We start from the raw sequence: 26,315 nt of genomic DNA, 5'->3' as shown, positions 1-26,315 counted from the left end.
GCTACCGGATTGAAGTCAACACTACTGAAGTTTTATGGTCGTCATCATGAACTCGTGGATCGTTAAGATGTATCCATCTGCACCATGAAAACTGATTTGTTCAAACGTGTTGATCATAGTTTTCCTTTCGTCTTTCATTTACCCGAACTTGACTTTTTATGAGCAACTCGACGGTTGTTTCTAGAAAAGCAGAGGACGCTTACCCTACCGGTGCACCTGGTCCATGCTCCCAGTTTTTAGTGGAGTCGCTCATTTGCTTTCGTTACTTTGTATGTATGATTTTAGTTACTTTATGTTCTTTGTTGTGTATGTCTGTTTTCCACGTCTGGTCTTTGTCACTGGATTACATTCTTTTGATTACCGCTATAACCTTGGTTCCCTTGGTTACTCTAATATCCAAAGAGTAATTCGATCAAACTGAAATTCAAGAGTGATCTGTATTTTATGATACTCAATACCTATACAATGTTTGAAAATGGTCCATTTATGTCTTTCAGTGTTATCGTCTGACAAGGAACGGATAGACACACAACTTGAATTATATAATACCTTACCACTTCGTATGATGAGGTATGAAAGTAAGGAAAATTGATATTTTCTATGACACAATCGAGGACTATAACCCTTAGTTAGAAAGATCAAACAGCAACAATATAAAATCTTGACCTGTAACTTATCATGATAAAACAATTATAATTCAATTTTTCTAAGCATAATAAAAAAAATAACTTGGCTTATCAACAACACAGAATATTGCATCTATATCTTTTTATTCAAATAAATAAATTAACAGATTGAAAAAGTGAATAATAGATGATATTATTATATAAAAAAAACAATTCTAAAAATAACCATTCAAATGATTTAGCCTTCCTTGGAATAGATGTTACTTTTTAAAGTAGCTCTCCAGTTAAGAATCATGCAAAATGTGATTCATGGGTAAAAAGCCTACATATTTTTATTTTTGATATTTTGTTTGAAATGTCATAGTAAACAGAAAATAAGGTGGTTTTTCATATAACCTGTGCTCTTAGGAGATAAAAATTAAATGTATATAGAATGCACTGTAGATTTCAAAATTAAGGGAGATAACTCTGTAAATGACGCTGAAATACAATAGAATCTACTGGATTTTCAATGTTGATCATCTCCTAAGAGCAGGCAGATTTGAATGAATAATTACATATATCATAGTTTAGACCCATACAACAACTTAATAAAAAAAAATAAAAATATGTAGCCTTTTTCAGGGTGCATCATATTTTTCAGATTTTGCATGATTCTTACAAAACAGCTACCTAAATGTTTCTTTATACTGATGATATGTCTTAATAAATTTATTGGGGGTAAGCTACATTGACATATCCAGTGACTACATGACATAATAGATAGAAAACACCTTAAATGTAGAAAAATCTACAACTAGTTCAAAAATGATCAAATGAAACATTACTTTATTATAAGTGATATCTCTGCACACTAACTTTAGTACATGGTCTAAATACAAACTGAGTTGTCAAAAAACAAGTAGTTGCTGAACTTGCCCAAAATCAAGGCCCAAAATCGAGTCAAGGCCAAAAATCAGATGCCAAAACCAGGACCGAAAATCAAGTCAAGGCCAAAAATCAGAAGCCAAAATCAACGCCAAAAATCAGAACCTAAAGTCAGGGCCCAAAATCCAGGCCCAAAATCAGAACCCAAAATCAAGGCTAAAAATCAAAACCCAATATCAAAGCCTACAGAGTACAACACAAATAAGAAAATCTTGTATCAGAGTATCAAACAGTTATGATGGGTAGTTACAGAAAAAAAAGTGTCACACAGACAAATGGACAAAGGTAAAATTATATGCCTGCTCCAAAAAGGAGACAGTAAAATAATAATTAGAACACGGAGGTATAACAAAAATAGCAAAGATCAATGAAACCTGTCTTTACCAAACTCTGAATTGAACAAAACCATTCTCAACCAGACACTTTTTAAGTCCCTTTATTTTAATCTCATACCTCTCTAGAAAGACCAATATAAATATAGTCTGGTTTAGTCAAGTTTCATTTAAAATATTTACAGCCCAAAAGTGACCTGGTTTAGACAAGTTTCATATATAATATTTACAGTCCAATAGTGATCTGGTTTAGACAAGTTTCATGTATATTATTTACAGTCCAATAGTGATCTGGTTTAGACAAGTTTCATGTATATTATTTACAGTCCAATAGTGATCTGGTTTAGACAAGTTTCATGTATATTATTTACAGTCCAATAGTGATCTGGTTTAGACAAGTCTCATTTAAAATATTACAGTCCAAACAAGACCATCTTGTTATACAATTATTACAGAGTCTAGAAGGGGTTTGGTTTGGACAAATTTCATTGGTCCAAAAATGGTCTTGTTGAGACAAGTTTCATTTGGTCTAAAAGTGGCCTGGTTTACACAAGTTTCACTGGGTCCAGAAGTGGTCTAGTTGACACAAGTTTCATGTATAATATTTACAGTCTAAAAATGGTCTGATTTACACAAATTTCATGTATGATATTTACTGTCTAAAAGTGGTCTGGATTAGACAAGTTTCATGTATAAGATTTACAGTCCAAAGGTGATCTAGTTTAGCAAGTTTCATTGGGTCCAAAAGTGGTTTGGTTTAGACAAGTTTCGTTGCATCCAAAAGTGGTTTGATTTAGACAAGTTTCATATATAATATTTATAGTCCAGAAGTGGTGTTCACTGTACTAACATAATAATACACTATGGTTTCATTACATGTATTAACATGAACATAAATGATTGTCAAAGTTGACTGCAGTCAGTAATAAAAGAGTTGTCAATGACAAAGTTACAAAATGATAAAAATTAAGTATGAAAATATACAACCTGTCAGCTTGGAGTCAAGTGTACATGTGAAATGTATGAAAATTAATATGGTGAATATATCACAGACAACAACCTTGATGGGATAAAAAATGTCAGCTCAAGGCCACCAATTAGTCTTCAGTGAATGATAAGGAAACCATTACACCACAGGGCAGGCTGCAGCTCACTCAATATAACATATTACACAGGTACTGCCCCATATAAAACATGGAATATTACAAATAGGAGAAGTTATTCATTAAAACTGGCTGAATTTTCCATTATGGAAACTTCATGTGGTCTGAGGGTATAAAACTGCTGATCTTTCCTATTTATACATTAGGAAAAATGAATACACAATAAAACACCAAACCATTGAACAAAGTTTTGTCAAGGGGAGATAAGGCAAAAAACCCATCTTTAAAAAGTCCTTTAATAATTTTAATGACAGCATATATTGCTGAAAAATGATTTGTCATATATGTTCACAATATCAGGTACATAAGTTTGTTTTGTTTGTTTGTTGGGGTTTAACCTCCGAGCAGCAATATTTCAGCTATATTCAGATGATAGGTACATATGTTCAACAGGTATATAAACACTAAGCTAAGTTTAAATTAAATTAGTTCAACACCTTTACAGATTACAGACAGTATGTATCATTAAGTATGATGGACAGATGGATGAGAGTGGCAGTTATGATAGACAAATGGATAGATTGATGAGTGTGGGAGTTGTGATAGACAGAATGACAGATTGTGATATATAGATAGATGGGTGGAGTTAAGCGACGACTAAATCTTTTTTTACTGTTGATGATGCAAGTAAAAATAAAATGTTGGTGCATTTTGAATGACTGAAGTATACAAATATGTGTAAAAAGTTATAACACAAAATATGTACTAATACAAAAACAACTAAAAAAAAATTTATAAATAGCAAAATACTCATGTTCTTAATATCACAATGTAAAGTAGTATAAATAGAAATGTACATAAAGGTCATAGAACTGTAAAAAACATATGAAAAAATTCCTGGAGTTCCAGCTATCAGAGTTCAATTGTATATACATTTAACAAAGAATGAGTGTAAACAATTTTCAATATCCTGCAAAGTGAGTAGTTACGAGAATTTCACAATAAATATTCAAAGGTTGATATGTTTACAAGGCTTCATGCTGCTTTGTAAGTGAGATATGTTTACAAGGCTTCATGCTGCTTTGGTTGCTTCTCTTGATATTTCTGTGCTTCACTATCTCTATGTAGACTCTGCAAGATAATGATAACGTCCTCCCTAGACCGTACAGTGTTAGGATGTAAATCACCCTGTACTTCCTCTAGTATCTCTAACTCTTGCTGGTACATATCTAAACAGCCTTCAAGGAAATCCCGTCTACGGTTTGTTGTCTGAAATGAAAATACTGGTTAATAAAACTGAAAAAGTACAAACAAATGTCTCAAAGGAGCATTTACTTTTATACAAACTGTATCTCTTTAGTCATATATTCTGAAAATGATTTCTAAAATCTTGTACTTTGTGCCATTTTAACATAGATGTTATAGAAAAAGATGGGTACCCATCTCTCATCCATTACACCTCCTACACCACTAAATGGAATTTGATGAATCTTTCTCAGAATCTTGATTAAATTTTCACAATGTGCAAATGCTATTTTAGATTTTGATCCAAATCAATATGTCAGTTTCACATAGCAAAATACAAACTGTGGCATTTATGAATATTGGGGCACAGGTACTCTTCTGTGTAACAGAAGGAAGGAAGGGATACCCCTATGGATATGCAAAGTGGGAGTATGAGAATTATCCTACAGCAGTTGTCTGGACAAACTAAAACTTCAATAAAAACATTGTTCTAGGATGTCTATAAATGTTTAACTTACAATTATGTCAGCCATTATTACAGAACCTTTTTATGCCCCTGTAACTAAAAGTTGGGGAGGGGCATATTGTTATAACCTTTGTCCAATCCTTCATCTCGCATGTTTTTACATGATAACTCAAATACTCTTCCTCAATTATAATGAAATTTTGGGAATTTGTATTTATATATCCATAGTGGGAAGCTCCCTTTAATTTTTTGAAAAATTCCTATTTTTCGATATTCATTTACAGAAACTTATTCACACAAAATAATGGATATTTTCCAGTTTTCACACAATAACTCGACATTTAAAATGGAACTATGGGAAAGTGTATATGTTTATATCAGGAAGCTTATTTAATTCTCTGTAAAATTCAAATTTTTTGTTTTCAAGTTATAGATATTTATTTGTAACAAAAGGGGGGTTCAAGTGTATTAGGAAGTTCCCTTTAATTTTTGAAAAATTTCTAGTTTTCAACTGAACTTGTGTGACCCAATGCGCTATAGTTTAAACCAAAACTTTTTTTCAGTATAAAACTTTTAACAATATTTTCATCTGTACAATGTCTTCTTCATGCATGTGCATATTTGTGTGGATGATTAATTGAAAATCTACTTAGCAGCTTAGCAGCTCAGTGAAAATTTTTTTAAAAGCCCATAAACAGATTAGGGGCAATGTCTGTGTCTCCCTGACACAATGCGGTTGGCTAAACAATTGTGTCAATGTGGAGTGTGGGAGCATCACCTTGTCTATTTTTTTTTCATACTGAATTCTGCTTTAATTGAAATATAAATGCAATTTCAATTTGAAACTGCATGTTTCTCTGACACCACTAAGTATCACAAAAGATTGTGTGAAATGCAGTTTAACTGAAAGGAAATTATCGATAGATGAACATTATAAAAATGTCATTCATTTCTCAATTTTCATTAATACTAACTATACAATTCACACATATGTTATTAATGTAACATCAAAAATTTTTTTTTTTTTTTTGCAGTAATTCATGAACTTTTAGAAGCAAGTGATTACAATTTTCTGTTCTATAAAATCCTTCATTGATCAAACAATTCTATTATGAGCACATTTTTTCAAGAACAAAAACACTTAACTTATTTCCAGACTTACAATATTACGATATCTTTATTTGGAGGTGTATCATTCAATCAATTGAAATTTTACTAATAATAAAAATAGTCAAATGAAATGCAAAAATATATATTACAGATATAGTAACACTCCCTGTATAAGGTACCATAACCCTATACCTACCCAGTTATTCCAAAACATCTGTCCATGAAGCTGAGCACACCTGGCTGTACTCAGGTGGAATTTACCAAACATAGAGAGACAAAGAGCCATTGATCTGGTAAACATCGATATAGGAATCGCTGAAAAAATAGTAGAAATAGATACAAGCATTGCAAATATCATATAATATACTGTGAACGTATATAGTAAACAATCAATTCCATGTCCTTACATTGACCTTACACCTTGACAATCAATGAGTTTCTATAGAACATGCAGAACATAGCTCATGAATGTATCAATTATACACCCAAATTTGGATGTTGTTTCTAAAAATTTCTGCAGAATGCCAACAAAAGTTATAAGGCCTACTATAACATCAAACTTTTACCTCTGACCTTGAAGAGTCATTCTATACCACCAAGATCACTGCTACCTTAAACTTTTACCTTTGACCTTGAAAAATTAATGTCCATCTGTACCAGCAAGATCACTGCTACCTTAAACTTTAAACTTTGACCTTGACAATATATGTTGTTCTTAACCTCTATTGACTACTTACAAAGGTCACCATTATACTGGTTCTTCTCCCCCAACATGTAGAGAGCAACAGCTATGCCCTGCTGGTCACTGATACTTTCAAACATTTTCAGAGCTTTCTTCAACAGATCTGAACCATTTGTAAAGTATCCACATGAGAGAAGGACACGACCAAAGTACTGCTTGTCATCAGAACAATATTTTTCATTCACCTGTAATCATATAAATCTAACATCAAACAACAAATCATCTGATTTTCAATCATTTTTTCAACAGTCTAAATTAAATTTCATTACAAATACTTGTATAGATTGAATAACAGATATATTTACTGGACAACCTGTTAAGATTGAACGTGTTGTTGATATCAGACAGCAAACAAAATTGATTACAACTTATATGTCCTATATATATAAAGTCAGATATCATATTTTAAATCAATCTGTAAAGTAATTGGTAGCAGAAAAAAAAGTTGATATTTATTCACCAAAATTGCTTACAATGTATGACTCATTTTTATAAAGCCACATACTGCATTGAAATTAATATATTCATTGGGAATTGAGATAATTTGGACAAAATCCTGACACAGAACATAAGGACAAACAAATAACTAGGAAATATCAATATTCTATCCATTCTTTGACTGTGACACCATACAAGTCACTATGACTTTACAGTATCTCAACAATACAGCTACACAGACTTCAGAGTATCCCAACAATACAGCTAAAAAGACTTCAGAGTATTCCAGCATTTACAATTACAGCTTACGCAGACTTCAGAGTATTCTAGGACCAATACTAACAGCTACGCAGACTTCAGAGTATTATCTGACCAATACTAACAGCTACGCAGACTTCAGAGTATTCTAGGACCAATACTTACTGCTACACAGACTTTAGAGTATTATCTGACCAATACTAACAGCTATGCAGACTTCAGAGTATTCTCTGACCAATACTTACTGCTACACAGACTTTAGAGTATTCTCTGACCAATACTAACAGCTACGCAGACTTCAGAGTATTCTCTGACCAATACTAACAGCTTACGCAGACTTCAGAGTATTATCTGACCAATACTAACAGCTACGCAGACTTCAGAGTATTCTCTGACCAATACTAACAGCTACGCAGACTTCAGAGTATTATCTGACCAATACTAACAGCTACGCAGACTTCAGAGTATTCTCTGACCAATACTAACAGCTTACGCAGACTTCAGAGTATTATCTGACCAATACTAACAGCTACGCAGACTTCAGAGTATTCTCTGACCAATACTAACAGCTTACGCAGACTTCAGAGTATTATCTGACCAATACTAACAGCTACGCAGACTTCAGAGTATTCTCTGACCAATACTAACAGCTTACGCAGACTTCAGAGTATTATCTGACCAATACTAACAGCTACGCAGACTTCAGAGTATTCTCTGACCAATACTAACAGCTACGCAGACTTCAGAGTATTATCTGACCAATACTAACAGCTACGCAGACTTCAGAGTATTCTCTGACCAATACTAACAGCTTACGCAGACTTCAGAGTATTATCTGACCAATACTAACAGCTACGCAGACTTCAGAGTATTCTCTGACCAATACTAACAGCTTACGCAGACTTCAGAGTATTATCTGACCAATACTACCAGCTACGCAGACTTCAGAGTATTCTCAGACCAATACCAACAGCTACACAGACTTCGGAGTATTCTCGGACCAAAAATACGGCTATGCAGACTTCAGAGTATTCTAGGACCAATACTTACTGCTACACAGACTTTAGAGTATTCCAGACCTCTTGCACGACATTGCTTGTAACCTGGATGTGCTCCATAGACATACTGCAGAGCTGTAACAGGAAAAAAACAATATAATTTTATGTTTGTTCAAAACTTGCAAAGATACAAGTTACAAGAACATATTCAGTGATATGAGATGGTCCCTGATATCAATTTACAAAGAAGCTGCATGGATCCTAGCATAAATCTATATACATATGCAGTGTTTACAGTGATATTTATTGTATCTATGTTATTTTTGATAAGTAAATACTATAGAAGTATTAATTTTCGTGGAGTACTAATTTTCACTAATTTCACAGTGGACACAAAAGTGCAAAAAAATGAGTTTTAACACTACAGGACAGTTATCATTTTTTGAAACTGCAAAAATTGATACCTGCAAAGATTAGCGAACACAAAAATTAATACATTTAAAATAGTTTATGTACAAGGTTACCAATGAATTTTAGAATAAACCCATAGTTAACTTTCTTGATTAGTAGATTTACTCAGTGTCATAAATTGTTTGAGAACTGAGTACAACTTATTCTTAGTAATGGAGTTGGTTGGAAATGTGATCATATAGTCATCTATAGCGAAAAAAAAACTATTTTGACAGATTTCACAACCTTCCCAACATAAAATACAATTATTAGTGGTAGTTTAATGTCACTGAAAGACGCCACTAACCAAATGAGAAATTATTTCAAGAATGGTTTACAAAAAGTAACTCAATAAAAAGACAGTAAGATCTGATGGAGAGAAGAGTGGTAAAATGTATGGCTCCTAACTCATAAAGTCTTAAACAAATAAGTAACAGAGCATACACCTTCCAAGGTTTAAAAAACAAAACTGAAATGCCTCACATAATTAAATACTTACAGTTAATACTGTCTAGGTATTAAATTAAGTTACATGCATGGTCACATTAGGTATACTCCCACTTGTACAGGAAGTTGATATCAGATAGCAACCAAAATTGCTTACAACATAAGACCAATCTATAAAAAGCCCCATCGATCCATCCATCAAATAACTTACAGGGTATACCAAACTATATAAAGCCAGACACCAAATTTGAAATATTCCCGTAATGCGGGAGCATAGATATTTGTGACAACAATATTAAGGGGCAGACAGACTGACAAGGTGATTCCAATATACTGCCCACTATTTGAGTGGGTGCATAAAACATTCTTGAAGCTACAACAAAGCGTATGCGCAGGTTAATAAAGATGAAATGTTACTAATTATCCAACCTTTTTTAAACAGTAAGTTGACCATGATGAATGTAGGTTCCCCTAACTCCTTGGCATCCTCTCCCTTAGTTTTGGTCAGTTCAGATATCACCTCCTTCAACATTTTTTCCGCAATATCATACTCCCCAATATCAACCAAAAATGATGCTGTGTTAGACTGTACTGGTGCCCAATCTTCTATCGCCGTCAAATTTTTGTCCTTAAAGAGATTGAATAGGATTAAACTAAAATTTATTGGTACAGGCGCACCTAAATCGGGGAAACAAATTTTGTTTTTTATGAAATCTTGATTTTTCATAAATTCTATCTAAAAAATTGTTTTGACATTTAATTCTATTACCACCACCCTAATCTGAATTTTGGATCCACCAGTGTTGTAAATAGTTACTTTATACTTTCTTCACAAACAAGATATTGAACTTTATGTTGTGCTGTGAATACACCCAGTGAACCATTTCTGTCAATTTATATAATATAGTAAGTAAGAATTAGATGAGTGAGGAACCTGAAAAATGGAGAAAAGGTACATAAGTCACAAGCAATCAATAATGAAATACAGCTCCTTTTTAAATAACACTATAACAATAAAGTTGAAAATGATAGCACTTTCCGTATATCCGTTACATCCTTCATTTCCTGCATTATAAAGTTGGAACATCATTGCTTCTAGGAGATACTTCGACTGTCTTTGTGGATTATAAACCACTAAAATCCAAAAAAATCTTTCATAACACAGTGTTAGCCAATCATTTCCACGATATGAGTGACGCTGACAATCAGCTGACTGTTCCTATACTTGGTTTTATTTTTGGTTTTCATCCTAACATATATACTCAATACTAATAGACTAGGTTTGCACTCATATGTGTAACACATGATGGACTGAGGTGTTTTTCAACGTCCTTGGCTATCTTTTGGGGTCTCTCATGGACAGTGTAAAGCATCAAGGTGTTTACACAGTCCCCAAGCATAGTCAAATCAGTGAATATGGGTCATTGTGTATTCGAGAAAATTCGTTGTCATGTGACCACATTCATTCATTAAATTCATTAAAATTAATGCATTATCACATGATTTAATGTTGAACGGTGACCAATTTGTAATATGCACGCTATATACAGCGTTGTGCAGCCTACAGCAGCATCTGCTGAATCTTTGACCCACCAAAATACTTTTTGGGATAAAATCAATACTTTTCAGTGCATGTAAGGCAGATATTGGTGTATGCAAGTCAACTGATGAAAAATTTCCAAGGCCAAAAAAAATAATGTTATGTTTCCAAGCACTATTCTAAAATTTTGTTGGGTCGGTAGGTAGGGATTTTTATTGATATTTTTTAAATGAAATAAGTCATAAAGATACAATGAAAACCAAATATGCAAAGACAAAACATGTAGTAGACTTAGTCAATAGCCTAATCCCTTTTGGAATTACGTGCATGAGTAATTTTTTGTCTTGACGGAGGTGGTAAAAACAAAAAAAATATCTCAAGTGCCGAATTCCAAAAAGGGATTATCCATGACCAAAAGCACACTCATTGCATGTGTGTGTTTTCAATTTTTGTTCTTTTTTCGAAAGACAATCGGCAGAATTTTAATGTTATTTTTTCTTATCTTGAAGTGTTAATTGTGAGTCAGTACGGATGGATTTAGCCGTAAAGTCCATTACATACCGGTATTGTATTTTTGTTTCATCAGAATTTCGAATGTTTGATGTTGACTACATGACTGTAAGTGGGAAATTTTTATACTCCTTTGCTAGAGAACTAGGACCAATGTAAAAAACAAAGTCTTTATAGATGTAAATTCTTAGCAAATCATACACTACTATTTTGGTCCTAAGTAAGAGTAATTGACAGACTTTTTAGGGAATATCTTAAGCAATCCCTCTAATAGAAGCTGAGAAATCTGTTCAAAAAAATTCCTCATGCATCACCTAAACAATTAATTACAAGTAAATCATTTATATAAACAGGAAACAGACAAGTGAGGAACCTAGAAAAAGGAGTCATGCAAATTACTAAATATCTAAACATTCCCTTCAATAGTAGCTGAAGTGCCAGTAATATACCTATCTACAGAAACAAATATCTTAACTATGCATTATTAGACATTTTGTGATCATATCAAAGAAATGCTGAGTTATAGTGCAGGATGTATAGTTGTTTGTTTTGTTTTTTTTTGTTTTGTTTTGCTTTTAGTCACATGATTTGTTTTTACAAATACTTAAAAGCAGTATGCTTAGATAATTTGACGTAAAACCATGACAATAGTTTGTTTTCAATGAATGTAACATTTCTTCTAAAAGTAAAATACAGAAATACCAATCATATCTATATTACAAATTTTGATAGCTGTAAACATGTAAATACCTGTGATAATTTTACAGAACCAGTGATATATTAAGAAATAAATCAAGAAAACTCCATTTTATCATTGTTTTACCAGGGCTGGCCATTTATGTCACATTGTTTTACACTGAGCCATAGCAAAGGTTAAATAATAACATAAATGGCCAGTCCGTGAAAAAACAATGATAAAATGGAGTTTCCCTGATTTATTTCAATTCAAAAAGGACTAGTTTCTTCATATTTTTTAATAGACTCAGCCAATGTGTTTATCAATTTTTTACCATGACCATGGTCTAAAGATCTTTGAAGCATGTTGTACTAAAATGCAACATTTAAATTTAATTCAGCTGGTATATCCTTACCTTAATGTACTGTTTCAGAGAATCATAATAGGCACTTGATGCTATCTGATATCCACCAATAAAACGCCAGTATTTCATTAACTGCTGTTTGCTGTTGTCTGTGTACATTTGTTCAAACATGTCTTGTGAGAGTAGAACTTTTTTGAGATTGTCTTTATCATTGGCACACTCTAGGTGGTATGGTAGTTCTTCTGCTTTTCTTTCAACATCAGAACTATAATCAAATACTGTCAGCAAAGTCACAAAGAAAATACCCACCACTTCAAATGTTAAATATGGTCCCCTAACTTAATTATGTCCCTTTGCAGTCCTCTGTTCATTCATGTGCATCTACATATGATGTCCAATCTCCTTTTAAAGTTTCATAAAAATTCCTTGAGCCATTTAGGAGGAGTTGCACTCACAAGGTTTTAACATGAAAAGCACCTTAAATTGGATTATCTCCATTCGGAGTCCATAAATTGAATAACTATATTCCTTTATGCACATCACCCTTCCAATAAAATTTCATCAAATTTAGGAGGAATTGCAATCACAAGGTTTTCACATGTAAAACTCCTAATTTAGATTATCTACATTTGGAGTCCTCCAACAGTAACCATGATCCTCTACAGTTTCATCAAAATCCCTTGAGCAGTTTGGGGGCAAAGCCCTTAAGTTGATTTATATCATTTTGGAGACTTCCAACAGTAACTATTTTACTTCATCCACATTTCTATTTGATGCCTTACATTTCTTTAAAGTTTCATATGATTGATTGATTGATTGATTGTTGGGGTTTAACGTCCGAGCAGCAATATTTCAGCTATATTCAGACGATGAACATGAAATGGATGATAAAATGAACATGAAATGATGATGAAATGAAAAATGGGATGGGACACAAGGACAGTAGGGTCGACAAATTTTGATTGCCACTAGAAAAAGGGAGGGATGGGTAAGGTCGGGCAATTTAGCCTCCTGCAGCGGAGCGCAGTGGTTCCTACTATCGAATACCACAGCAGGTTTCTTTAACGTGCGAGGAACTTGGCATCTTTCCCACCACGACGCACCACTATGGTTTACGGTCAGGTTTTCCGTATTATAGCCTGACAACCCCAGCATGTAACATGCCAGGGGTACCCCATTCCACCACCTGGGGCACACATCCCAGTTGCTCTGTGGGCAGAGTGCCTAGCCCCCGGCTAGGTTTCTGAGCACTATTTAGTAGCCTTTTACGACAAGCTTAGCGCTGCTGCAGGCCTATTCTTTTGACACCCGGACCTGCACGGGGCTTAAAGTTTCATAAAAATCCTTTGATAAGTTTAGGAGGAGTCACACTTATGAGGTATTAACATGTAAAACCCTGAAGTAGTATTATCTTCCTTTAGAGTCCTCTAACAATAACTTTATTTTCCCATGCCTTTGGTTAAGAAGTTGCACTTACAAGAAATGTAGACAGATGAACAGACAAACAGACACAGTAATTCAAATATACCCCCAAATTTGTTTGTGTGGGGTATAACTAGAGTCTCAAAGGAGTCATTGCTTATCTAGTTGTAATTTAATTATTATTGAAACAAAACTGTGACACAAAAAATATCAGGGTTTAATTGGCAACTTTACACAACTACTTATGCCAGATGGAGCACGACTACCAGTGGTCAGGTCATTTGATCATGGTGATACTTTTTGTAATATAAAGTTATCATGATTTTAATGTTTTTTTTTGTAATACCTTCTTGGCAAAAATGAGCGCTCATTAGAACATAATAATCTACTCTTTTGCAAGAATGTACATGCACAATGCTTTACAACAAATCATTACTTTCAGAAAAACCACGGACGATAACAAACTGTACCCATAAATATGTATAATTGAGATGGAATTTTGTTTTTAAGATGGAAGTTTGACAATTTCCATTATTGATAAGTTTTGAACCTTTTAGTGAAGTATTCTATGAGTCTTGTATGCCACCAGTTTTTGGTACTATCATCAGTCAGGTACATTTTTCTGACAGCTTTACTTATAGTTCTATGGTGAAAGTCCAATCTACCCTCTCCTGAGCTTCCACATGGTCGCAAAAACTGTCGTAATCCTACATACACCAATGCCCACTGAAAAAAGGCGTAAGGTACTAATTAATAACAAACAAAAACATAAGGACTGTCAATTTATTAATGATTTTGAATTACATTTAACATATTTTTTTTAAGTGTAAGTTTTTGTAAGAATCAGGCAAAATGGGAAAAATCAGAAATATTCATGCAAAAACCTACCAATCTGACAATATAATATCACTCAAGGTTACTTTCTCTATTTGAAAAGACCATTATTTCATCTCAGCATCACTGGCTTTGCACAGAAATTTTTTCAATATAATCTCAGAAAAATGAGGTTTTTGACAGAGTTATCTGCCCTTGAAATGTTCATTTTCAGTACATTTCAATGAAATTGTCCAGCATGGTATGGAAAATTTTGTCTGTTTTCCTTGATTTTGAAGGTGCAAATAGTCAAGTTACACTATCAAAATGACAGGTTTTTTTTCATACCATGTTTCACTCACTGCCTGATTCTTACAGAGACTGACATTACATGTAAGTTGTAAGCAGTATCTAAGCATTACTTACTTTATGACCTGGGAATACTGTGAAAGTACTTCAATTTGTTAATACTAATTATCATGGATAAGGACAGAAATACAAGTCTGCGGATTCTTGAATTTGTGATTTTCACTATACACATTAATGGGAATCTCCTTTTTGTTGGGCACCAAATTTTGTGGTTTGGCTTACCTATAAAAACCAAGAAAATTGGTACCCCACAAACAATAGTACTTTCACAGCATAAAATATCTACTGTGCATCTATTAAAAATACAAATGCACAAAGTCACCCAAAATGAATCATCAAATACGATGAAAAACAATAAATGGCAAGCTAATCATTAAGGGCTATCCCTACCAGGGAAAGAACTTATTTATTTTCTAATGTTTTTTTTTTTTTATTCTTCCGTTTTTTGCAAAATTTTCTTTGACATGCTCTCCCCTATTCATCTTTCAAGATATCATTACCAAATTTGGACCATCGAAAGAGCTCATTAAGGACTTTTACCAGATGACCCTGAGAAGAATTCCATTATCCATTGTAGAAGTTAGCTCCCTTTTATTGGCGTTTTTTTTTCACCGTGGTCCCCCGAATTCATTTTTCAGGGTATCGTGACCCTATTTGGTAAATGTGTAGATGTCATCAGGTTCAATTAGGAAATGACCCTGCTAAAGTTTTCATTACCATCTTTAAGAGTAATGTCCCTTTTAAATAGTTTCTTTTAATCGCTCATATCTTAAAAACCATTAGAGATAGAATAATTCTGGAAACGGTTTCATTAATAAACATAAATTTGTATTTTGTTATCAAACCATACAGGAGTTATATCCCTTGAAATATCATACTTAAGTTTTAAAAATTAATATTTCAAGAACCGGAAGTTGTAGAGATGTGGGACAGAGTGCTAGTTTTTTACCCTTTCAATATTTACTTTGGCACGGCCCTGTTGCGTCATCTATCAAGATATCATTACAAAATTTGGACCATCAATAGACCTTTCTTAGGAATTTTACAGGATAATCCCATGAAGAATTTCATTATTCATTGTAGAAGTTATCTCCCGTTTATTAGGGTCTTATCAATATGGTTAATAGGTGCCCCAAACTCATTTTTCGGGATATCATTATCATACTTGGTGAACATGTAGATGTCATCATGGTCTATTAGAAAATGACCCTGCTAAGGATTTCCTTATCATCTGTAAGAGTTATGTCCCCTTAAAACAATTTATTTCAATCCCTCATATCTTGAAAATCATAATAGATAGAATCAATCTAAAAACTGTTTCATGTACACAACATGAATACCTAATGAATAAACATAAACATGTATTTTATTATCAAACCATACAGGAGTTATATCCCTTGAAATATCATACTTAAGTTTTTCAAATTTATATTTCGAGAACCAGAAGTTGTAGAAACATGGGACCTTCATCAATGATCTTTGGTCCATGTGACCTTTCATTTGCATCCAAGGTCAAAGTTCACAGAGTGCTAGAAAGCCTTCCCACTGCGAACTACAGGCCTTGATACTGAGAAAACAATATGAGATAAGTGCATACATACAGCGTATGAAATGACCCCATTGATATGCCCAACATTTTGAGACAAAATTTACAACTGTCAGGCCGTCTGTTCAAAAGTTATGACAATTTAAATGTTTTGCAGAATCCAGTTTGTGACCTTGACATAAACGTATGACCTTGACCTTGTAAGTTTTTTCAAGGTCAGGTAATCCTAAAATGTATGGTGGTAGTTTCATGTCTCTATAACTTCCGGTTCTGGAGCTTGTTATTGCATCATATTTTAATAATCATTAGGCTCAAAATGAGCTCCAAAATTGCCCAAATTATTTTGTAATTTTGTTGTATATGTTCTGCAAATTATCATACAGTTTTCAGATTTGACATATCTTGTCTAGTTTTGGATCTATTGAAATTTTAAGTTTTGAGAGCAGGGGTATATATTTTAAAATCCACAGCAGACACACAAATGGTCATTCCACAGAATGAAAGATCTGCACAAGTACAACTGTTTCACAAAATACCAAGAACCAATATCAAAAAACAATGATACTACAACAACTTAAAATTTTCATATTTTTCAATGGTTTTATATATTTCATCAATACCTATTTATAGATTTGATATTGCATCATTTTTTCAACTTTGTCAAAGAGGGTCATGTGATATATCATTTTGAAGGTCTAAATGAGCACATTTCAAAAATCAAAGTTTCAACCATGATAAGTAATACATGTTCAAATAGTAGAGTCATTAAGTGCAAAAATTTAAAGTTCTTAGTGGGTAAGGTTGTTGCATATCAAATGAAAGATCTTAAAGCGTACATCCGAGATATCGATGTTTTGTCTCGAAATAAATGACTTGGGTGAGGTCATTGAGTGCAAAACTTAAGTTGTTTATATAGTTAGGTTGTTGCATATCAAATTAAAGGTCATGTGTACATCTCAAATTTCAATTTATTTATATAGAAAAAGAACCCAGTTGGGGTTGATAAGTGCAAAATTCTAAAGTTCACAGAAAGTAGTCTTCTTGTATATCTAACGAAAGGTCGTCGAGTTGACATTACAAAAGTTATGATGGGAACATCGACAATTGCATTTGACAAGGTCACCAAGTGAAAAAAGTCAAACTGTTGTTTTAATGTGTATATTACAAAGAGAAAGTTTTCAAGGGAAAGACCTTTCAATAGTTTAACAAACAATTGACATACTAGTTTTTAATATTTTTTTATTATTTAAACACTATTGACAATAATATAAGCTATGTTTAAAAGCTTAAGTCAAAGTATATTTTACATGACATTCTAAGGCCAAAAAATTATGTCTGTTTCCTGTTACCAAAGCAAACAATTCCAGGTCGGTAGGTTGGGGTTATATTTATTTTTATCCTGCAATGAGTTCATTAAAGGGCAAATAACGGGTGTCAAATAAATTTTTGCTTTATTTGTATAGTAGCGAATAAAGTTTCGCCCACCATCATGACTTCACAAGCCAAACTACTTTTTTTACCTTTGATCTCGTTTGTAAACATGGTAATTATGTCAACAAGCACGGTCTTTGTTTTCAGTTGTCGTAACAAACATTTTAGACACATTTTTTTATGATAATGAACTAAATAAATGATTGAATATTAAAATGTTGTTGTTATTTGTTTATCTTCTGTCAATTCTTGGAGATTTGTTGCAATTTGACACTTTCAATTGTTGTAACTAAATTCATCTGCTAAATTGTACAAATATAAATATGGATGAATCAGACATACTCAGACCAGAAAGAAGTAGGTCACGGAAGAATTTATTTCACATCAGAAAAACGTGTTAAATGACGGAAATTATTGTTTAATTTTGAATATTTATGTTATGTTTATGACTTGTTTAAAAAGTAAAAGTTACAATTTACAATATTTCGTCAAATAATGTCCATCTCTCAGAACTACTTTTTGTCGTGGGTTTGCAATGAAAGCAAATGGGGGCCCACGACAGGTTCTAACATTTGAATTAAATACTTTTAACAACACAAAACCATCAAAATTGACTTATTGCAGGATAAACACAATATTAGTGTATTACAGAAAATATATAGAAAGTATTTGTATTCAGCTCTGAAGGGGAGTAACTGCTCGGCAGAGCCTTGCAGTTACTTACCCTTCCTTGGCCTCATACAAATACTTTCTATATTTTTCTGTAATACATTAATACTATATATTTCATTAATATTTTTTTTTGACAAATGTCTTTTTGTGGTCAGTTGATACAGTAAACTAAGATTGGATATGGGTACAAGCTTTTTCCAGAACTTTGGAAAAACTCAATGCAGGAAACAATTTTTTCCAGAATTTCAACAATTTCAATGTCAGAAATTTTGAGTCCAAACTGACGGATGACAGGAAACAAACATATGTTTCTTTGTCTTAGTCATTGGTACTTTTTTCTTTTTCTAATCAGATATACAGTAGTAACAATTTGTAGTTTCCCTTGAAATGCAAAACATACCTGAGCCATTGGTACTTCCACTTGGAATGCAAGAAAATACCTAAGCCAATGGTAGTTTCACTTGGAATACCAGACATACCTTAGCCACTGGTGATTTCTTTTGGAATGCCAGACTTACCTATGACATTGGCAGTTTCACCTGGAATGCTAGACATACCTGAGCCATTGGCAGTTTCGCTTGGAATGCAAGACATACCTTAGCCAATGGCAGTTTCACTTGGAATGCAAGAAATACCTAAGCCATTGGTAGTTTCACTTGGAATGCAAGGCATACCTTAGCCAGTTTCACTTGGAATGCAAGATACACCATAGCCATTGGTAGTGTAACTTGGAATGCAAGACATACTATAGTCATTGGCAGTTTCACTTGGAATTGAAAGACATACTATAGTCATTGGCAGTTTCACTTGGAATGCTAGACAAACCTTAGCCAGTTTCACTTCGAATGCAAGACATACCATAGCCATGGGTAGTTTCACTTGGAATGCCAGACAAACCTTAGCCAGTTTCACTTGGAATGCAAGACATACCATAGCCATGGGTAGTTTCCCTTGGAATGCCAGACATACCTTAGCCATTGGTAGTTTCCCTTGGAAAGCCAGATCTTCTTTGACCTTAGCACCAGGTATACTTGGCTGTAAGGCTAATATTTCTAGTAGTTCTGTTTCTAGTAATCCAAACCTTGATGTTTCTACTAGACACAATGTAGCCTGTACTAAATCTTCACCATACTCCTTAATTGTCCTCAGTAATACCTGAAATAATCATGTTAGAGGAAGCTTCATACCCTAAATTACAGCTAAAGAGAATAGGAAAACTCGATCTATACCCCAATGATGACAAAGGTGGCTTCATAAATACAAATAAAAGATCTCTATTTATAGACAATAGTGTTCTGAATTTACTCTTCCATTTTGCATTTTAAAATGTCATTTTATTCCACTCTTGCCTGATAATTTAATATTCAGTATTTTAAACAGTCAACTAAACAATTTTCAATGGCCATGTAGAGTCATATTGACTACAATATCAGGGGTATTACAAATAATAAATGGAAGTGAAAGCACTAAGCAACAAGGGGTTTACGAACCACTTAAGGGCCCCAGCGGGTCCAGGGCAGTGTCTTGGTAGGGAGCCCTCAAGACAGGCCCCCTGCTCAAAACAATTCAAGCACTCTAAAATGCAAAAAGATGACTGTTTCATCTTCATATTGATGCAGACTTGTTGGAGCACTTTAATCCCCTGATTTTAAACATGTTGAAAATTTCAGATGAAAATTAAAATCAATCGAGGATGCAGAAAATTTGGAACATCCCTGAACAATGAACTTAATTTCTGTTGGGCTCCGTACCCTTACCTTGGTGAAATCTATTACTTTCTCACAATTTGTTAAAAAAAATAACTTTTTCTCACAAGTTAACAAATATAAAAAAAACAAATTTTGCAATCTTTTTATAAGAAAGCTCAACACATGACATAAACTCAAAGGATGCAACCTTGTAACTTTAATTTAATGTTGTGGTGAACTGAAAATGAAAATACATACCAAAGTAACCGTAACCAGAATTTTATTCCAGCTATAGACAATTTAATATGACATTTACCCCAGGGTCAATATTTCGGGGGTCAAAATATCAGATGACACTGGGCTTTTGTGTAAATGTAATGCTCTTGGATATCATCTAAAGTAACAACTACTGTGAAAGAATTTTAATTTGTGGATACCAATTTTTTTTCCTTAGGGGAGAAACACAAGTTTGTGGATTCTTGAATTAGAGGTTTTGAGATTTTCAGTACACATCAATGGGATTCTCCTTTTCATTGGAGACCAAATTATGTGGTTTGGCCTACACAAAAATTTAATTCCAAACAAAAAGTACTGTAAATGTATTAATTTTCGCAGGGTACTAAATTTCGCTATTTTCGCGGTTGCCTCAAGAACGCAAAAATTAGTACCCATAAAACTATATTCAAATTACTAAGTCTTTTGACCGTTGTATTATGGTTTCCACAATTCTAAATAGAACATTTTTTTGTGTAAGGGTCTTATCATTTATCTATTATAAAAATGTATATGGTAAAAGCATGAGGGTAATAATTACTAAATTCATAATCTTATTTACATAATGACTTGTATCAATGGCCACAGAGTACCTGTCACATCAAAGAATAGAAATCATTCTGTGCAAACATTCTATTAACAAAAACAAAATGTAAGTGTTAAACACACACTACAGGTAATCACAGATTAAATATTGCCGTTAAATACACACGCTGATAACTGTCAATAAAAAGTTATTTCGTAAATATGCAATTAAAGTGTCAAAATTTAATCTCTACAATTAATTACGGCTTGGGCAATTAAGTGAGTTCTTTAAGTTTTAAATAAGAATACACTATTAGATTATAATGGCCAGAAGAAACTATACATGTAGACTTGTCAATTTGTTTATGTCGTATTAATGGCCGCTATTAATATATTTCAATTTATTGAAATATTAACGGTAAAATAACTCATCAAAATTGGAATCACACACTGCCGAGACTATTGAAAAACTTTATTTTCTCAACCTTGAAAACCGTGAAAATTAATACCAGCGAACATGTTGACTTTTCAGAAACCGCAAAAATTAATACGTTTACAGTAGTACTTTCACACTCCATTACAAAAATTTTAATGGAAACAGAAAATTAACATATAATGAGTATTTTTCTAAATTTCAGGGAATAAAACTATCTCTGGACCTGTTGCATATTAAGACTCATCATTTCACATGCAAATTGTTTTCTAGCAGTACAATCATGTTCTCAGACAGGGCCTTGATATATGAAACCTTACCATTTCTAGCAGTCCTATCATGTCATCAGGAAGAGCCTTGATCTTCTCTGTGAGTTGTCGAAAGGATCCAAACACTCTCAGCTCCTCACAAGCTACAGTCAGCCACAGTGGACGACCAGAATCTGGTTTATTTGTCAAAATCTCCAGCTAAAATACAAAGTAGAATATAAAGAGAATGGAAAACTATATTCAAATTACTAAGTCTTTTGACCGTTGTATTATGGTTTCCACAATTCTGAATAGAACATTGTTTTGTGTAAGGGTCGTATCATTTATCTATTATAAAAACGTATATGGTAAAAGCATGAGGGTAATAATTACTAAATTCATAATCTTATTTACATAATGACTTGTATCAATGGCCACAGAGTACTTGTCACATCAAAGAATAGAAATCAATACTGTGCAAACATTCTATTAACAAAAACAAAATGTAAGTGTTAAACACACACTACAGGTAATCACAGATTAAATATTGCCGTTAAATACACACAGAATGGAAATGGTGAATATCTCAAAGGGACTACAACCCCATCAGGATGAAAAATGTTCAAGGCCACCCATGGGTCTTCAATGAACAATGAGGAACCCTCACACCACTGTTCATAACGCACTGCTATGTTGTTATATCATTAATGTCTCAATAAGTATTAATAACAGAGACTACATGGCTTAAAATTTCTAACAATCTGTTCCTAATTAACCAACAGTACATCATTTCTAAAATAAGTCACTTCTGACAGAGCGAATTTGAGCCAGTAATGTTCCAGAGCATCTACATATATAGGTCACTGCTGATGTTCTATCTCTATAATTATACAGTTTAGCGAACAAATAAAGAAAATTTATTTGGCTACATTTGGTTGATTTAAGTTGGAGATGAATGTATGATTTTCTAAAAAGTCCAGATCTGAATGCAGAAAAGCTTATCGTTATATGAAAGTGTAGCATATGTAGACTGAAAAAGCATCGTTTGTTTTGTGGGTTTTTCTCCACCTTACTATAGACAGTGTCTTAATTTTATATGGACTGGTACTTCAAATCTATATTATAGTGTTGGTTTCCAGTACAATACACTGATCATTCACCTGTAAAATCCTACTGATATAGACATTCTGACTAACAATTACTTTAGATGTACTTACATAAAAAAGGTTACAAAGATAATGATATCCTGCCTTTTGTCAGATAAAATCTTAATTTTATTTTTAGCAAGCCTTTTGATTGGCTGGGTCTGATATGTTATCTTGCATATACTTACCTTTGTCTGTGACATAATTAATGTTGATTGGTCTATGGTCTGTGATTCTAATTATCTCATACAAAATAACATTTCTATTTACGATTAAATCTGAATTTGGACTGGAATAAATTAAATTATATAAGGTTTGTTCTTAACTTTTGACCAATTTGCTGTAGTTGATGATGAAGTGTAATTTGCTCAATCCTTATATCTAAAGACTGTGACCTCTACAGGTATTCTCCCCAAAACTATTGATCCCATACCTGTTCAGCATCCAGTCTCTTGTTGTATTCTGCCAGTATTTTACATACTATATCTTTTCTTATGTTCTTATCTAAAGGATCAACTGACAACTCTATAGACCTCTTCTTTTCCTTCTTGCCCTCACTTTCATTAGCTCTAAGAGAGTTGAGACATTTACCCTCCAGGGTACTAACAACAAGCCTCATACCTTCAGGAAGAACCTTTGGTAGCCATAACAGATACTGGGCATCACCTAATGTAACAATCATTAACTTAAGTTCAATCAAATGTTGCTAATATGGTAATGTTAATATCAATTTTTGAGTGCTTTACAAAAAACAATTCTCTCAATGACATTTAGCTTTAGTTATTGCAGAAAAAAATTTGTATAAATTATGGTTATTGAGAAAAAAAATTGTATGAATTATACAAATTTTTTCCTGCAATAACTAAAGCTAAATGTCATTGAGAGTTTTTTTTTTGTAAAGCACCTGAAAATTGCTATTGACATTGTGAGCAAAATATTTTGGATGAATTTGAAATATTATTTGTTTAAATAATTATACAATTACCAAGTGAGAACAATATAACATTAAATAAATCTAATAATTTGGCAAGTTTTAGGGAAGTTCGCTGGTTAATTTAAGAATAACAAGGATTACAAAGGGTTGTTAAATCTGTCAAGATCTTTTATTCAAGGACAATATAAGAAGAAAACAAAGATGGGACCATGTTCTCTTTCTTGAAAAATAAGCATTTAAAGTGTTGTCAGGAAAAGGTTCCTCTAGATTTTCCAAAGGTGTTTTTCTAGTAGGTTTTATCTGTCAAAAACAATGAAGAAATAACAAGGATTTCTTAAAAACTTCCCAAATAACATTTAAGGTGTGTTTAATGAAATTATAAAATGAAAAGGACAAAAAATAGTAGTGCTATGAAATTAATAAAACCATAGGAGTCCAAAAAATTGACTAAATTGTCTGAACATGATCAGTGAACATCATGAACATCCTTAAGGAAAGCTCAACAATATGAAAATCATTAAGTATCTAAACAACTGTAGGTAAGGGATGTCTATGTCCTCTGACAATCTAGTACTGTGTCCAATTGATAGTTATAATCATATATAAGTAAAATTTGTCTGTTGGGCAAACACAATTCATGAAAATGTAAACATAAAATTGAGGCTATTTCAAAGCATTTAAAAAAAGTACTACTTCTTGGTTATATCATTTCTTCAACATTAATAAAGGAGAAAGTTCGGTAAGGACCCCTTTTGGCCTCATAATTTGGACGAGATTTATGACATTTTCCAGAAATAACAGTAAAAAAAACCTTTTACTTGTAACATTTTTGTATTTTTAAGATGGTTTTTGTGTGGAATAGAAGTGGCCACACATCTGTTGACTCAAGATATTTTCACACGAGTTGTAAGTGGCAATTATACAAAATAAAAAATAAAGCACAAGAGTCAACATGAATATGACCATTATAAAAGAGTGAAAAACTGCACAAAATTTTGTTTTCCAGCTTTTTAACAGATTTTCCCAATCTCGGCCAAGTTTGAAGGGCATATATGACCGTATATTTTCAAATTATTACCATAAACCAATCAAAGCCACTATAAAACACATTAAAGAGCTGGAGAAACAACATAATATTTTCTTCATGTAGACTTTGTTTTTGAGACCAAATTTTGTTCTTACCAAAGGCAAAGCAACTTCTTACAGAAGTTTGTTTTAAGACTGGAGAAATCACACATATAATTAAGTATAAAGTTTCACTTTGTTGCAACAGATAGAAACAACAAAGGAATCAATTTTAGACAGAAGAATACCATCATCATCCATCTGATTGAGTGCATCCAAGAATACCACAATATTATCATAGCCTTCCTTTACTGCAACTTTAGCTGCATACTCAAACATAGTCAGTGCATATCTTTTCATTTCGACCAAATCTTCTGGCATCTTAGTTCCAGTAGGCATAAACTCTAAGAAAAATCTCTGCAGAATCTGGAACAAATCTGTTGATCCTGGGGTAGCTCCAATAAAGTGATAAAATACCTACAAAACATTAATCATTGATCCTGGGATAATTCAGATAAAATTATAAAAATACCTACAAATTATTAATCATTGATCTTTGTGTATCATTCCTGATAAAATGGAAATACCTCACTTGTCAGTGCCTAAACTAAACCCTGAATAAACATTTCACACATTTTTCATCTGCACTTCCCTTCCCTAAGCTTTAGATGGTGGCATTGTCACTTCTAATTGCTACATTCATTTCAAAAGAGTGTTTACTACAATTCAGACAATCAACCAATTAATTTTTAACTTCCATAAAAACAACTAATTATGTTGTAATTAACCTCTGGTCAAATAACCTTCACATGTCTTACAGTTATTAGATAACAGCCAAGTAAGGGTTTTAGTATTTGATATTCCGTACTTCCTATGACATCCATTTAACCATTTAACCATTTCCAACCCTATTTAACATATTACCAATATTGGTAAAGCAATCATCTATTTATACTGAGCTAAAAGGGTTTGGTTTAGACAGATTTCACTGTATTAATTCTTGTGCAAGAAAATTACATATGTCAAGGGAACCAAGGTTCTAGCAGAAATCAAAAGAAAGTAATCCAGTAAGACCAAACATGGAAAACATACAAACACAATGAAGAACATTAAATAACTAAAATAATACATACAAAGTAACAAAACAAAATGAGCAACTCGGACTCCACTATAAACAATACTTCATTGTTTTAATGGATAGCGGTAAAACCCTGAGTACACTAATTATAAATCTAGACCTAGTGCCACAAAACTGAAAAACTACTTACATCTGATAAAAGTCTAAACTGTTTGTGACATCATCAATCTTGAAGATATTAATTGGAGTTACCAAGGAAGTTAAGAATATTTTAAGACTTAAAAATTTTTAAAATTTTGTTTTGCTGGGGCCTGGATTTGGCATGTAAGAAATGCTTTTTTAAAAAATATCTCTTAAAAAATTTAGATGTTAAAGAGAAAATGAAGTGTTGAATGATAACTTTTCATCTCTTTAACATCCTACCATGATTAGACATTGTAA

At 32.9% G+C, this 26,315-nt stretch overlaps 1 protein-coding gene across 3 annotated transcripts in view; it reads right to left on the bottom strand.

The window, feature by feature from the left end:
• Positions 1 to 753: 753 nt before the first annotated feature.
• The window catches only part of LOC148600242 (TPR repeat-containing protein DDB_G0287407-like), a 35,748-nt gene continuing 10,186 nt past the window's right edge, over positions 754 to 26,315 (bottom strand). For all 3 annotated transcript variants that reach the window (XM_088557477.1, XM_088557478.1, XM_088557479.1), the window contains exons 9-19: positions 25,045 to 25,273; positions 23,231 to 23,463; positions 21,725 to 21,871; positions 19,455 to 19,640; positions 14,205 to 14,380; positions 12,284 to 12,497; positions 9,572 to 9,770; positions 8,298 to 8,380; positions 6,547 to 6,736; positions 6,006 to 6,124; positions 754 to 4,257 (exon numbers count right to left, since the gene is read on the bottom strand). In XM_088557477.1, the coding sequence (XP_088413603.1) occupies positions 4,051 to 4,257; positions 6,006 to 6,124; positions 6,547 to 6,736; positions 8,298 to 8,380; positions 9,572 to 9,770; positions 12,284 to 12,497; positions 14,205 to 14,380; positions 19,455 to 19,640; positions 21,725 to 21,871; positions 23,231 to 23,463; positions 25,045 to 25,273 (1,983 nt within the window). In that variant the 3' untranslated portion in view covers positions 754 to 4,050. The remainder of the gene's footprint in view (positions 4,258 to 6,005; positions 6,125 to 6,546; positions 6,737 to 8,297; positions 8,381 to 9,571; positions 9,771 to 12,283; positions 12,498 to 14,204; positions 14,381 to 19,454; positions 19,641 to 21,724; positions 21,872 to 23,230; positions 23,464 to 25,044; positions 25,274 to 26,315) is intronic.

The sequence above is a fragment of the Perna viridis genome, chromosome 13 (assembly GCF_037379345.1).
Source record: "Perna viridis isolate PV_CMFRI_1.1 ecotype Kerala chromosome 13, ASM3737934v1, whole genome shotgun sequence".
NCBI lineage: Eukaryota > Metazoa > Mollusca > Bivalvia > Mytilida > Mytilidae > Perna > Perna viridis.
Note: the sequence above shows the minus strand (reverse complement) of the source record. Positions and strands in the feature narration are given on the sequence as shown.